This window comes from Phocoena phocoena, chromosome 1 (assembly GCF_963924675.1).
Source record: "Phocoena phocoena chromosome 1, mPhoPho1.1, whole genome shotgun sequence".
Classification (NCBI taxonomy): Eukaryota; Metazoa; Chordata; class Mammalia; order Artiodactyla; family Phocoenidae; genus Phocoena; species Phocoena phocoena.
The window spans coordinates 29150511-29164565 of record NC_089219.1 but is presented as its reverse complement, the minus strand read 5'-3'; the positions used below and the strand labels follow the sequence as shown (position 1 = coordinate 29164565).

Sequence of the window (14055 nt, the reverse complement as noted above, 5' to 3'; positions counted from 1 at the left end):
CTGGCCTTCCGTATCCGCGAATGCGGAACCCTCCTATACGACGCCACTTCATAGAAGGGACTTGAGCATCCCTGGTTTCGGTATTCACGGGGGTTCGGGAACTAACTGCGCCACGGAGGAGGGGCGACCGGATTCGCTGAACGGAAGAATGACTCCAAAATAGGAGAGAATCCAATGACGTAGGCCGCGGCTGCAGGAGCGCGAGTCACGCGCCCGCGAGGCCTTCTGGGGATTGTAGTTCCGGGCCCGCCGCGGGGTCGCGGGCCCTGCGCGCAGCCGCGCTCTCGATGCTCCGGGAGGGCAGAGCGGCCACTCGGTTGCCATGGCTTCTCAGTTCGGCCGCGGGAGAGGAGCAGCCAGGCTATGCGCTCGTTAGTTTCGGCGGCGACGCGCGGCGGGACAGCGGAAGGAACGCGCGCGGTGGGTCCGGGAGCCAGGGGCGGAACGCTAGGGAACCAGGAGCCGCGGAGGCGGCGGGAGCGGGGCCAGCGTTTTCCTCCCGGTTGCTGAGCGTAGCTCCTCACCCAAGCCCACTCCCACGCTCTGTGAGTAAAGGGTGATCACCATCCCCCTTTTAGGGATTGGCTAACAGGCTTGAAGAAGCCAAGTGGCTTGCTCGAGGTCGCCCTCCTAGGAAGTGGCCGAGCCCGTCCTGGAGACCAGACCTGCCTCTTTGCAGTCACTGTGCTGCCCCAAACCCTTGCTTGGACACGTACTCCTGGTGAAGCCTGGGTGGGGTCGTTAGAGTCGGCCGGCCCAGCTCCTAGCCTCTCGTCAGTGGTATGGGTAGCTTGCCACACTTAATGCCACCCTGCACAGCCCTTTCGGTACCCTGAGTGAGGTCTTAAGGAAAGAAAAGAAAGTTCCACCAACTTGCACTCAGGGTCTGAAAATGGAGGATAGATAAGACAAAGTTACATTAATACAGCATCAGGACATAATCGAAAGCAAAGGAAAATACATTCAGTGTGGTGAGAGCTTGTTAGCCTCATTTAGCCTATGGTTTAATAGACGTGGAAACAGGTTCAGAGACATTAAGTAACTGTCTTACGTTTACAGAGTGTGAGTGGAGTGGGGAGTCGAACCTCCACTTCTCTACCTTCAAAACGTATGTGCTGTATATGCTACCATTTCTTGTTTTCAATCAGTTATCTAAATTTCTGATTACATGGTGGCAGCATCCTGTAGACCAGTCGTTCTCAGTGCGCCCCGGGCCAGTAACATCAGCATCAACTGAGAATATTTTAGAAGTGCCCATTCTTGGGCCCCACCTCAGACCGACTGAGTCAGAAACTGAAAGGTGGGCCCAGCAATCTGTGTTTTTAACACGTTCTCCAGGTGATTCTGATGCAGGCGATTGTTTGAGAACTGGTGGTTCACCTAGGGGTCACGTTAAAATGCAGATTCTCTGCAAAGTAGGTCTGGGGAAAGCCTGGAGAGTCTGTATTTCTAACAAGTGCCTGGGTAGCAAGGGTGTAAACTACACTTGAGAGCAGTGGTTCTCAAACTCGGATGCACATTAGAATTACCTGGGGAGCCTTTAAAAAATAGGATACCTGGGACCCACCCCTGACCAAATGAATCAGAACCTCTGGGGTGTGGCAGCCAGGTAAAAACTCAGCGGATGATTCTAACATACGGTGAGGGTTCAGAACCACTGGTGTGGGGTTTAGAGTCAGGCAGAGATGAGTTTGAATCCCAGCACCTCCACTTATCACCTGTGTGACCTTGGGCAAGTGACTTAACCTCTCCCGGCCATATTTTCCCCATTTATAAAGTGAGTATAAGTGATCCTTGGCTTGCAAGGCGTTGTGAGGATTCTATGAGGTGCTCCATAGACACAGAAATTGGGGAGGTGGGCAGACTTGGGAATGTCTGGGCTGGGGATTTTGTGCTAAAACCTGGTGGAGGTGAGTTAGCACCTGCACCCGCTAGCCTGCCACAGCTCCCCTCTGTGTGCCCCTCCCAGAGCGAGCAGCCGCAGTGTGGAACAATGGCAGTGAGCCACTCAGTGAAGGAGCGGACCATCTCCGAGAACAGCCTGATCATCTTGCTGCAGGGCCTCCAGGGCCAGGTCACCACCGTGGACCTGCGGGATGAGAGCATGGCGCGCGGACGCATAGACAACGTTGATGCTTTCATGAACATCCGCCTGGCCCAGGTCACCTACACGGACCGTTGGGGGCATCAGGTCGAGCTGGATGACCTCTTTGTGACAGGCCGGAATGTCCGTTACGTCCACATCCCCGATGATGTGAACATCACCGCGACCATTGAGCAGCAGCTGCAGGTCATCCATCGGGTGCGCAACTTTGGCGGCAAGGGGAAAGGCCGGCGGGAATTTCCCTCCAAGAACTATAAGTGAGCCTGTCCCCTCAGCCAGCCCTGGTCCCCACTCAGGTTCCTCCAGAGTTCTACTGAGCCAAAGCCTGCTCTCCCTCCCCGCCCAGAACCTGGGAAGGGAGGAGGGCCAGTCCAGAAGCTGGTGTCTGGCAGACATCACCTGTCACAGCTGCCTTTCACAGGGTCCCACTCCCAGACTCACCCTGGGACCCAGAATTCTAGTTATCTGTCTGTGGCCTTGGGGTAGATGACAGTCCCCCCTTTGGATATTATTTATCTGAATCTCTGATTTACTGGTTTAGGGAATGTGTCAAATAGTTTTCAGCCCTCTCCCAGTGAGGATTATTAAATGTGCTCGTCCTGAGCATCCCCACTTCTCTTGTAATTGTGGTTTTTTCCTCACAAAACTAAATGGGATGCAAACAAGTCTCTGCCTCTTGCTTTTCCCTCTGCGCTGGGCTCCCTGTTGGTCCTGTGTCGTAGGGTGCTGGGTCGCAAGCACGACTGCACATTGGAATCACCTATCTCACCCTCACCTATTTGGATTTACTTGGTATGAGGTGTGGCCTGGGCAGTGGGATTTTTTTTAACTTTCCCAGGTGATACAGATATGCAGCAAAGCTTGAGAATGTAGGAGAGGCCTTCAGTCTGGTCGGGGGAAAGTGGCTCCTCTGTTCTGATTCCCTGTTGAAGAGGTTGTTAGTCTCACTGGTCTTTCCTGAGGTGGAGAGGCTGGAGTAATCCTGGGCCCTCCCCTCAAGTGTGGGAGCTCATCCCACAGCCAGAAATCAGGCTCCGATTCTGAGAGTCATTGGGTCTTCAGGGAAGAAGGCGTTCTCGGGGTTAGAACCCCAGCCTTTGTTGTAGCTGCCTTGCAGCCATACCAGCCCTGCCACCATCTCGGTAAAAGCGGCTCTGTCATCTGGAACCAGAGAGTTTGTCTTCATCAAACAAACGTCCACAGCAGCTGCCATGTGCCAGGCCTTCTGCTGAGCACACATTGTCCAATAAGCTTTGGTCCCTTCTGGAGAGGGGCTTAGAAGCTAGCAGAGGAGGTAATCATTTCCTGAGGGAGATTGGAGAGGAGTGTTCATTTGGGCGCTGGCAGCCCACGGTCACTGCATTCACATTCTAGCCCAGTCTGTCCAAGTGTTGTCCCTGGACCACCTCATTAGAACCAACTGAGATGTGTCTAGAAGAGCCGCCTTCCTGGCTCCCCAGATTTGAAACAGAACCTGGAACCCGAGAATCTGCATTATCCCACCCACCCACCATGAATCTTCTGCCTATTGTATTTACTTCATTTCCCAGAGGCCCCAGAAGGCACTTAGACTCTGCCCTTTGCCTTCCGGAGAGAACACTGGGTCCTAGCAGGGAGAAAACCACTTCTCTGAGTTTCCAGGCCCCTTTGACAGCTAGAGTTAAGGGGAGCAGCACAAGAAGAAGACTGCTGGTAAGAGAAACCAGAGGGCAGGCACAGAAAGGGGTTCCTCACTGTGGAAACGTCCATGTTCTCAAAGCCAGTGGGGAGAGAGGCACCCCTTCCGGTAAATGATGACCCGGAGGGAAGTCCACACACAGCCTCCCTTGCAGACATTTCCCACGTGTCTGCAGATGCCCCCAAACGAAGAGGTCTCATGCTGGGAGTTTGGCCTAAGGATGGAGGAGAGGTCTAGGTCTGAGGCTTTTAAATGGTGTGCTTTCACATCGGGAGCAGAGTAAGGAAGAGGCCCCAGGCCAGGGAGCAAAGTGGTAGGGCTAGCATGGGTTGCTGGGAAGAGGGGCTCTGGACATGTTCCACAAGCGTTGTGCACAGATGCCAGTGGGTCTGTATGGTTCTCAGGCAAGGCACTGGGAGGACAGGTGGGAGGGAGGGAGGGAACCAGGGTCCACTGAGACATACTCATGCCGAGTCCCTGGGGTAGAGCACAGCTAAGTGTTCAAGCCCCAAGGTTATGGGTCTTGGCATCTGGTCCTGGATTGCTGGGAAAGGCTGGCAGGGGCCCAGGTGTAGGGGTGGAGGGAGCTCAGTGCCCGCCAAGCTCTGGCAAGCCACGGGTCATTCATTCCACAAGTAATTTGAGTCACAGTGCTAGCTACTGAGGGAACATCAAGAGAGACAGAGGTCCTGCTCTCAGGGAGCTGATGTTCTGGAGGGGGAGACTAGCAAAAGTAAACATATAGGCATCATGAAGGAAATAAACAGGGCCCTTTGAGAGAAAATAGGTGGTTTTATTTCAGAAAGTATGGACTGAAGAAGTTAAACTGAGAAGGGGGGGTGGGATGAATTGGGAGATTGGGATTGACATATATACACTACTATGCATAAAATAGATAACTAATGAGAACCTACTGTGTAGCACAGGGAACTCTGCTCAGTGCTCTGTGGTGACCTAAATAGGAAGGAAATCCAAAAAAGAGGGGATATACGTATACATATAGCTGATTGACTTTGATATACAGCAGAAACTAACATAACATTGTAAAGCAACTATACTCTAATAAAAATTAATAAAAAGAGAAAGAAAGAAAGAAAAAGAAAGAAAAGAAAGAAAGAAAGAAAAAAAAAAAAACTGAGACGGAGCATACCATTTAAACAGCCAAGGGAAGGCAGAGGGAATCGCCAGTGCAAAGGTCCTGAGGTGAGAAAGCTTGGGGGTTGGGAGCAATAACAGAATACCCTTGTGACTGTTGACAGAGGGGAGGGAGGCAGGAGAAATGGGAAGGGGGTGAGGCAAATGATACAGGGCCTTGTGGTTAAGGAGTATAGGTGGTTCCAATTTCAGGTGTGTTAAGAAATATAAATTGGGCTTCCCTGGTGGCGCAGTGCTTGAGAGTCCGCCTGCCGATGCAGGGGACACGGGTTCGTGCCCCGGTCCGGGAGGATCCCACATGCCGCGCAGCGGCTGGGCCCGTGAGCCATGGCTGCTGAGCCTGCGCGTCCGGAGCCTGTGCTCCGCCACGGGAGAGGCCACAACAGTGAGAGGTCCGCGTACCGCGAAAAAAAAAAAAAAAAAAGAAATATAAATTGAATTTTCTCTAACTCAACTGAATTCATATTGGCTTCACTCAGCCAGAGTGACAGAAACTTAATTGCAGTCAATTCAGAGTTCCCCATCACTTTCCTCAGAATTGGTTGAATTCTAGGGCACTTCCTTTGAAGATGCCAAAGCTTGGGCAGGGTAGTCTGATCTGATGGCGTCTGGTCCAGTCACACTAGCATCCCCTGAGATGTCCTAGTTTTGTACTGGTTTTCTGTCTTCAGCCTGCTCAGGTTGCTGCTGAGTTGCTCCTTCCTGACCCATCCCACTCTCAGTATTCAGATTCTTACTCTACTTTTTCCAGGCCACTCAGGCCCAGGAAATTCCTAGGGTCTTGGGTTAGTTAGGCCCCGCCATTTGCCCCAGTGCAGCACACAGCTGTTTCTTCAGAGGGTTTTACTACTTCTTGGTGCTCCACCAAGAAAAGGAGCACAACTCTTCCTGCTTCCCGGGCCCTGATGCCCTCTAGCTCAGAGGCTGAGGAGAAGCTTCTCTATTCTCAGGGACCACCCCCTAAAGTCTCAGTCTCCCAGATCCCCCTTGTTACAGTTTTCTAAATTTGGATCTGCACAGATAATTCTTTCCGTTCCTCCCTGAAGGCAAGCCTCTTGGAATTCAGAAGCAAAAAATGAACTCTGCATTCTGTCGTATCATTTGTTTCCTGGCGTAATGTATGCAGAGTATCCTAACTACCTGCACAAGGGAAGGGTGGAGGGATACCAAGGAAAAGATGAAAAACATATTTCAAAATGTCATCATCCCATCGGAGTTTGGGTTTTATGCTCATTGCTGCAGCCTTTGTTCAAGCCCGCACATACACCGATATGGGGATCCCAGTTGCTGACTGAGCCCCCCGGAATTCTGAGTGCTCAGGTGGGATGGCATGCCCCCTCCTCTCCCTCCCCTCCAGGCCTTGGAGAGAAGAGTACAGGACGCTCTCTCATTTGGGAGGAGACTCCTGGGAGGAGACTCCCAGGGCTCTGAAGAAGGCTGGGTGGCCTATGGCTTGAAGTTCAGATCTCCTTGGGGGCCACACGAGTGATGTGACATCTCCAGCTCTCAGCTGGATGGGACTTGCAGGAGAGCAGCCGGTTCAGTGAGTTCCAGTCTGGCATCCCCAACTGAAGGGTCCCTGAGGGCAGCAGGAGTCCCTTGAGTTCTTATCAGTGTTCCAGAGGGACCCAGAGAAAACAGCACATAGTATGTGAAGGTTACCCAAGCTAGCTTGGTCTCCGCTTCGGGCTGGAGTTATACCAACTGCGTGGTGGTCACACTGGCTTGCTCCTCCTGACCACGAGCTCTTATGGCTGTAATGCGAGGCTGTAATGAATAAAAAGGAAGAAATGACTTGATGCAGGTGGTACGGGAGACAAAATCTTATCAGATACGAGGCTCATGTGGGTGGAAAATACTAAAAGAAGCTTTCAAGGTGAGAAGGTTGGGAATCACTGATCCAATCCAACTCTGTCATTTTACAGTTGAGGAAACTGAGGTCCACTTTCCTCAGGGGGAAGGTGGAGGCATCTGCCAGGTCCTGTGATTAAGGTAATGGCAGAATGCCAAGATGGTCATCACAGATAGCTACTGCTTGTTGAATCTCACTGTGTGCCAGGCCCTGTGCCAGGGGCTCTACGTGCTCCAGGAGGGCAGAACCGTGGTCTGTTTGGTCCCACCGGATCTCTAGCATCCAGCTCAGTGCTCTGCACATAGCAGGAACTCCATAAATCTTTGTGGAATGAATGAATCATCTCATTTCATCATTACAACAACCCTGGAGGTTTATATTAGTAGCCCCATTTTGCAGATAAACAAACAGGCCCAGAGAGGCGAGGTGACTTGCTCGAGGTCGAAGAGCCAGTGAAGAGGAGGGTGGGGATTTGAACTCAGGTCTGTATGCCTGAAACTCCATGATCTTTACTACCGCACTACAGTATTCTGCCTCCCAGCCCTCCCGATGCTGGCAACCGGGTAAGATAAGCGGTGCCTCTGCTCACAGCGGTGGTACCCAGCCTCCAGGTGTGGGCCTGGCACTCGGAACTTGCCATACGTTGGGTCTACGGGCTTGGCCACAAAGAGGAGTCAGAAGTCAGCCAGTAGGAAGGGTTCGCTGGGTTCCAGGAGCCTGAGGAAGCTCCCCAGGGTTGAAGGTCTCCTCCTCTCCTTCTGTAATAGGCAGATCTGCTGGTACATCCTCAAGCAACCATCTCATGCTGTTGTGGCAGGTGTCACTTTGTTATGGCAGCGCCGTCTGCCAGCATGCCCAGAGTTGGAGAGCCAGCAGGAGAGTATGTCACCGTGTGTGTGTGTGTGTGTGCACGCATGTGCACACACACACGTGTGTGATGCAGCGGTCTCCTCCTGTTGGTGTCCTGGTGACCGTTTTTCATTTCCTCTGGCTGGCACCTTTCCTTTCTATTCATTACCTCTCCTACTCCTCTCTTTCTCTTCCTCCTCCTCCTCTTTGTTAAAATTCTGTATTTTGAATTGGCTGAGAGCCTCCTGAGGGTGGGGATGGTGGTGTCAGCTCTAAGTGATTCATCTAGCTGATAATTAGAGCTCTGGAAAACCCAACACTCATTCCTGTCAGTCAGGGCTTCCGGAATCCCTAGGCTTTTCACTTTGTCAGAGAGAGGAGCTTGGGGGGCTGGGCCCCGCTTCTTTGTGCCTGACTTTCTGTCCCCCGCTGCACTGAAGCTCGGTGACCGAGAGAAGTATGAGCACTCTTATTCGCCGGGTCCCGTGAAAAGCCCTTTCCACACTCACTGGATCCTCACAGTGATCCCACAAAGTGTTATCCCTATGTTGACAGATGGGGATAACTTGCACATAGTCACTCAGCTTGTAAGGGACACAGCAAGTACTCAAATCCAGCCTTTTTGGAATCTGCCAGACTTGGTTCAAATCACAGCCCTGCCATTATTAGCTGTATGTGTCTTTGGACAGTATACTTCCCCTCTCAGAGCTCTAGCTGCTTCATCTGTGAACAGACTCCTTAACGTTGATGTCTCTAAAGTGCCTAACACGGTGTGTAACATAATACTGGGGCTGTTTCGATTACTACTGTTATTCAGTCCCTTCAGCTCAGTGTGCACTAGACGTTCAGAGACAAAGAGATGGACACAGGAGGAAGCAGCAAGACTCACGCCAACTCTCACGTCCTGGCACTGCCTGTGCGGAGAGGACAAATGCGTGCATACACGTAAGTGCCTGGCCACACACCCTAGGAAATCCAGCAGTGTGCACACAGGCTTGGACACATGTACCCACATGGATACAGAATGACACAGCTGGAAAGACACCCGGGGGTTAGACAGTCATATGCAGCAAGCACCCTGGCTCACACCTGGGAGACAAAGGAGTGGGTCCATGGTGGCTGGTGCTGCCACCACGGAGCCCTTCTAGCTGCTTCTGCATGCCAGCGGAGGGAAGCCAGGCTCTCAGAGGGCCCCAGTGAGTCACCAGCCTGATGCAATCCCTTTAAAGGGCTCATCTGCTGGTGCAAGAAGCTGATTCATGGAGGGCGTGGTTGCTGGAGGAGGAGGAGAAAGGGACCGAAACTGCAGCAGGAGGGGCTGAGGTTAGGTGGCTGGCTGGAATCGCTAACAGGAACTCTTCACTGTTAACCTCCCTGGTCGAGACTCTAGGGATCTTCAGACTGAAGCGTGGTTTCTACAAAAGCGAGGGACCCAGAGGGAAATGAATTGTGAGGGCTATGACAGGAATTCCTATCATTGATTGAGCCTCACGGCAGCGCTCGCCGCACAAAACTCCAGAAAGAGAGAAATGGGGGTCAAGGAAGAGCCACTTTTCTGAGAAATATACTACAACTGGCCGACCTTTCAACTGCTGCAGACGTCTCCAGACCCGGGAGGGCGAGGGTAGGGCACGCGAGGCTCAGTGGAGTAGGGGCGGGGGCGGTGCCTCCGGCCCCACCTCACCGCAGACATAGCTAAGCAGTAAGTACCGCCCCTTAAGTTCTCTGTGTCCAATAGTTTCCCAGATATCGGCTCGGACCCTACCCTGAACCAATCCTCAATCGGATTCTGGCCTCTTGCCTGAAGGCTTCCGCCCATTGTCAAGATGGCTCCCAATCCCTGCGCCGTGGGCTGTAGATACGAGCAAGGGGCGGGGATGCAGCTCGTCCGGGAGGAGGGGGCGGTGCGTCACTTCCGTTGTCAGGTGGCGGCGCCGCAGCCATGGAGGGAGGCGGCGGCAGCGGCGGCGGAGGTTCGGGCGGCTGCACCGGGAGGCGACGGTGAGCGGCTCCCACGCCCCTGGACCGGCCCCGGCCCCCCGGGACGGAGCGCTGAGCAGCCCCGGCTCCGGGCTACGGACTATGGGCGAGCAGCGCTGAGCACCGGGGGAAGGTGAGGGCAGGGGTCCGGGAGCGGGGAACCGGGCCGGGGGTGCGGGTTGGTGGGGCGGGCCTCAGCGGCTGTAGCGCGGGGACCGGGGTGACAGCCTGAGGCCGTCCGGCTGCGACAGAAATGGCAACAGCGACTGTGCCGTTCTCCGCTGTGGTCTGCCCTTCTCGGGCGGCGGGGGCGGGGGCTCCTGCGCGCCGGGTACCCGGTGGCTGCGGGAGTCTCGGTCCCGCCGCAGCCCTGGGAGGTGGCACTGCCAGCCTTGCCAGGAGTCACTCGGCCAAGTCAGTGAAGGCGCCAGATTTGAACCAGCCAGGTTTTTCCCAAGAGACACCCTCTGCCTCTCCACGCTGCCCTCCTGATCCCGAGAGTGACATGAAAGTTGAAACGAGTCCCCAGATAGGACCAGCCCGGGCTTCCTCCAGGAGCCCTCACCCGTTGGCACGGGCACCATCGCTGCTGGGGAATTTTCGAATCCCGGGAGGTGTTCAGGTGCGGGTCAGAGCTCTCTGCTTGCCGGTGCTACGTTTGGCCGGCCTTTTCCAAGGAGAGAGCCTGCTGCTATGGTCACCGTTTCACCTGCTGTGCCCTCTCAGGCACGCCCATTCCCACGCCGCTTGGCACCACCTTCCAGCCAGTAGATGGGGGCATCGGGATTCCCGACGCCGAGTACTCAGCCACCCCCGCTTCCTAGGTTTGATCCCCGTTTGTTGGCGGAAGGAAGAGATGACAGCCGCCTTCGCTGTCAAGATAGACTTTGCTCTGTATTCAGTCACTGGAGGAAACCGGTTGGCTTTGCTTGGTTTTGAGAGCAGTGAAGAAGAGGGTAGTCACTCTGGGCTGGGCGCCTTCCCTCTTGGCTTAGCTTTGCATGAGATAAGGCTTAAGAGCAGGATATGTAATCGTCAGGCCCAAAGAACCCCTGTTTGTAAACAGTGCTTGTGAGCTGGGCCAGTGCTTGGTGGCCCTGTTGTGCCAGTTGTTTGTCCCTTAGATCTAGACAGTGTGGAGATAGCCCTCGTTCGTTCATTCATTCATTCATTCATTCCCCACGTGACAGCAGCAATGTCCTTGCCTGGAGAGGCAAGTACCCTATATTATAGAGATTAAGAGTGGGCTTTGGAGCCAGAATTCCTGAGTTCAAATTCTAGCTCTGCAGCTTTGTAACCTTGGGCACACTGTTTAACCTCTCTGTGCCTCAGTGTTCTCAGCTATAAAACAGGGCTGATAACATAGAGTTGTGAAGATTTAAAAAGTTAACACATGTAAAACACATAGAACCATGTCTGCCACGTAATAAGAGTTCAATAAATGTTAGCTATTCTTATTCTTATTTCAAGGAACTCACAGTCTGGTTAAGGGAGACTGACCTGTAAATGAATAGTTGAAACGTAGTCTTGAAAAACTAGTAACAGCAAGAACAGAGGGCTGTGGGAGCCCAGGGAAGGAAGCTTCTAGCTCAGCCTGAGTTGGGCGGGGTGGGGGGAGGTTTTGGGGAGGCTTGGAAGAAGTGATGATGCTGGAGCTGCATCTAGAAGGATAGGAAGGCTCAGCCAGGTGAGAACAAAGGAGCAAGGTACTCCACTTAGACATGTCAACTCACAGTTTTTCCAGAAACCTCAGACTGTTCACTGTGGTGGTATGAAAGGCAACCTGGTGCCAGGTAAAGCAGTACAGGTTGACAGGGGAATGCCACATTAACAATTTGGGACTTTGTACCAAGGGCAGTGGGGAGCAAGTGAAGAGGTTTTAAGCAGAGGAGTGTCGTGATTAGACTTGTGTTTTAGAATGCTCTCTCTGGAGCCTAGCAGGAGGGATGGGAGAGCTCGAGAGGAGAGATTAAAGCACTGGAGACCTCTTCAGAGGCTACTGCAGGCCTCTGAGAGAAGAGAGGTGGCGCGGGGTGGGGGATCCTTGCCGAGACAGCACTGCATGCAACTGGTGGCAGGTGACAAGCTCCCTGCATTGCCCTGGGCAGCTCTGCCTGCCCCAGAAGTGCCTGGCACATGTGCCCCTCTCTTCCTGAGATTGCAGGTCACTCGAGCCGCTGGGCTGGTGAGGCTGTCCTCTCTGGTCAGTTGTAAGGTCAGGTGCTCCCTGGGGCTTTTAATTTGGCCTTTCGGGAAGGCAGCAGATTGTGGTGGCTAAGAGCCTATTTGTCTCTGCTGTCAGACAGAATCTCAGTTCAGATCCCAGCCCTGCCAGGCAGTAGAGGTTACTTATTCTTCGGTTGCCAGCTTCCTCATCTGAGGGCAGTTGTGAGGATTCAGTAAGATGTTGCAGGTTGGGCATTTAGCACACACTGAGTAAGAAGTGCTTGGTAAATGTTAGCAGCTGTTGCAGGCTGCAGGAAAGGACTTCTAAGAATTAGTTGAAGCGGTTAATGGCAACTAAAACTGTGTCCCATTGAGCTGTCAGAAATGTCCTGAGGGATCACGAGACCACAGAATTTTATTGTATTCTCTCCAAAAAAGAAATCTGTGGGGAATTCACCAAGTCTGTATGGGAGCCATGCAGATGATTCAGCTCAGCTCTTTAAAAGAACCATTTTTTAAAATAGAAGTAGGACTGCTGAGGAAAAAAAAAAAAATCATGTTTTAAAGTATACTAGGAGAAAAAGTATTTTGAGTTTGTTCCATGTGTGTCCCTGTTAGTGACCCTAGTCTGTTATTTGAATTAGTACCATCAGGAAGCACACATTGATGTGTGTGGTGACTTAAAATCCGGAACCCCTGTTCCGCACACATGAGCTCCCAAGCGTGGCTGAGGATGTGCTGGGTGCCAGGTGCAGAATGAGAATGGCGAGGCACGCCCTGCCCTGGCGGAGCTTATGGTCTAACAGGGACCAGGCAGGCTTCTAACCAACTGACATTTGCATAGAGTTTGGTGAATGTCTCATAGGAGTCTGTGCAGCATGTGGTGGGAGTGAGATGAAGGAGTAATTCTCCTGGGGGATGGGGAGGTGACTGGGGAGAACTTTGGAGAGCCCTTAGAACCTGAGCTGGATCTTAATGAAAATTGAATCTTGAAGGATGAATAGAGCTTTCTGAGGGTTCATGAAGCACTCCAGGCAGGGGAGCAGCAAGGCACAGGCATGGATGCAGGCTGGTGTGTGTACACACTGTAGGAGCCACAAGAGGTTCTGGCACAGGGCGTGAAGGGACCTGGCTTTAGGACATGCTGGAGAGGTAAGCATCAGTGCTAAGATGCTTGAACTTCTTATTCTGTTGGTGATGGGATGCTTTGGTTTAAGGGAGGAAACACCGTTAGACCTGCATCTTGCCAGGAGCCCTCTGGCTGGCGGTGGGGGATGGACTGGGGATAGAACAAGTCTGGAGTCTCTGTAGGAGGCTTTTGCAGTAATCACAGTAAGGGCTGGTGGGGGCCTGGATCAGGGTAGAGGCAGTTGGGATGCAGAGGAAGGGCATAGATCAGAGCTGTTTTGGGGGAAGTCAACTGGACTCCGGGAGTGTTTGGCAGTGATGATTGAGGGAGGAACAGTGATGGCGGGTGACCTCGAGCTTCGCGATTTGGCTGACAGAGTGAATGATAGCGCAGATGTAGAGACGGCAGGAGATAATGGCCAGTGAAATCCGCCAGCTCCATTCAGTAAGCCCTCTCACGGGAGAGGGTCAGTTGCAAAGTCTGTGGCACTCTGTCCAGCTTCGGGCCAGGCTTCTCTCTGGTTTTGCCTGCGTCAGCGCCTGGGAAAAGGGCAGCTTCCCTTCCTTCATCTTCCCCCTGCCCAGATTTGCCCAGGAAGGTGAACTTCTTCAGTATTTCAGAAACTCAAGTGGCTGAGTCTGCAAAACTTCTGTGACTTCCGCAGCCCTCAGATGGCCCTAAAGGGCAGCCCTTCAGTCAGGTGCCATCCACACTGATTAAGCAAGTGATGGGTCCTGGACAGCAGCATGCCCTCAGGGGAGAGATGGCCATTCCCAGTGCTCCTGGGGAGATCTTATCTAGAAAGAGACCTTGAGGTTGGATTTACTCCAGAGGCTGGGTCAGCCAACTCAGTCCCTCTTCTCCGGAAGGAGAGATGTCTGCCCCAGGCCACCTGGGACTGACTCAGAACCATCAGGGAAGTGAGAGGGAGCTGCCTTTGTGCCCTTATCCCCCTGAGCTCTACGGGAGTACAGAGCTAGGCCTGAATCAGACTGGGCTGCAGAGAGGGATGTGCTGGTAGATGGGGCTTCAAACAGGCCCCTTGGAATTGGGGAGATTTTTGCAGGATTTGTCCCTGCATTTGTCGTGTATAGAAGGTAGGAGAGAAAGTGGCCTGAGACAAGGGCATTTCTTCCTCCTCC

The 14055-nt window shown here is 53.1% G+C and overlaps 2 protein-coding genes across 2 annotated transcripts in view; both read left to right on the top strand.

Annotated features, from left to right (window-relative positions):
- Positions 1-269: 269 nt before the first annotated feature.
- Positions 270-2725, top strand: LSM10 (LSM10, U7 small nuclear RNA associated). The gene is made up of 2 exons (XM_065893465.1): positions 270-545; positions 1970-2725. The coding sequence occupies exons 1-2, from the start codon at positions 288-290 to the stop codon at positions 2363-2365; spliced, it is 654 nt and encodes a 217-aa protein (XP_065749537.1). The 5' UTR covers positions 270-287; the 3' UTR covers positions 2366-2725.
- A 6845-nt stretch (positions 2726-9570) lies between these two features.
- STK40 (serine/threonine kinase 40) overlaps positions 9571-14055 on the top strand; it is a 35910-nt gene continuing 31425 nt past the window's right edge. Inside the window, exon 1 of the mRNA XM_065880755.1 lies at positions 9571-9751. The gene's annotated coding sequence lies outside the window, so the exon portion shown is untranslated. The remainder of the gene's footprint in view (positions 9752-14055) is intronic.

Coding starts and splice junctions, on each gene's coding strand:
- LSM10 (XM_065893465.1), top strand. CDS start 288: ATGCTCCGGGAGGGCAGAGCGGCCACTCGGTTGCCATGGCTTCTCAGT. Junction 546..1,969: donor CAAGCCCACTCCCACGCTCT/GTGAGTAAAGGG, acceptor TGCCCCTCCCAG/AGCGAGCAGCCGCAGTGTGG.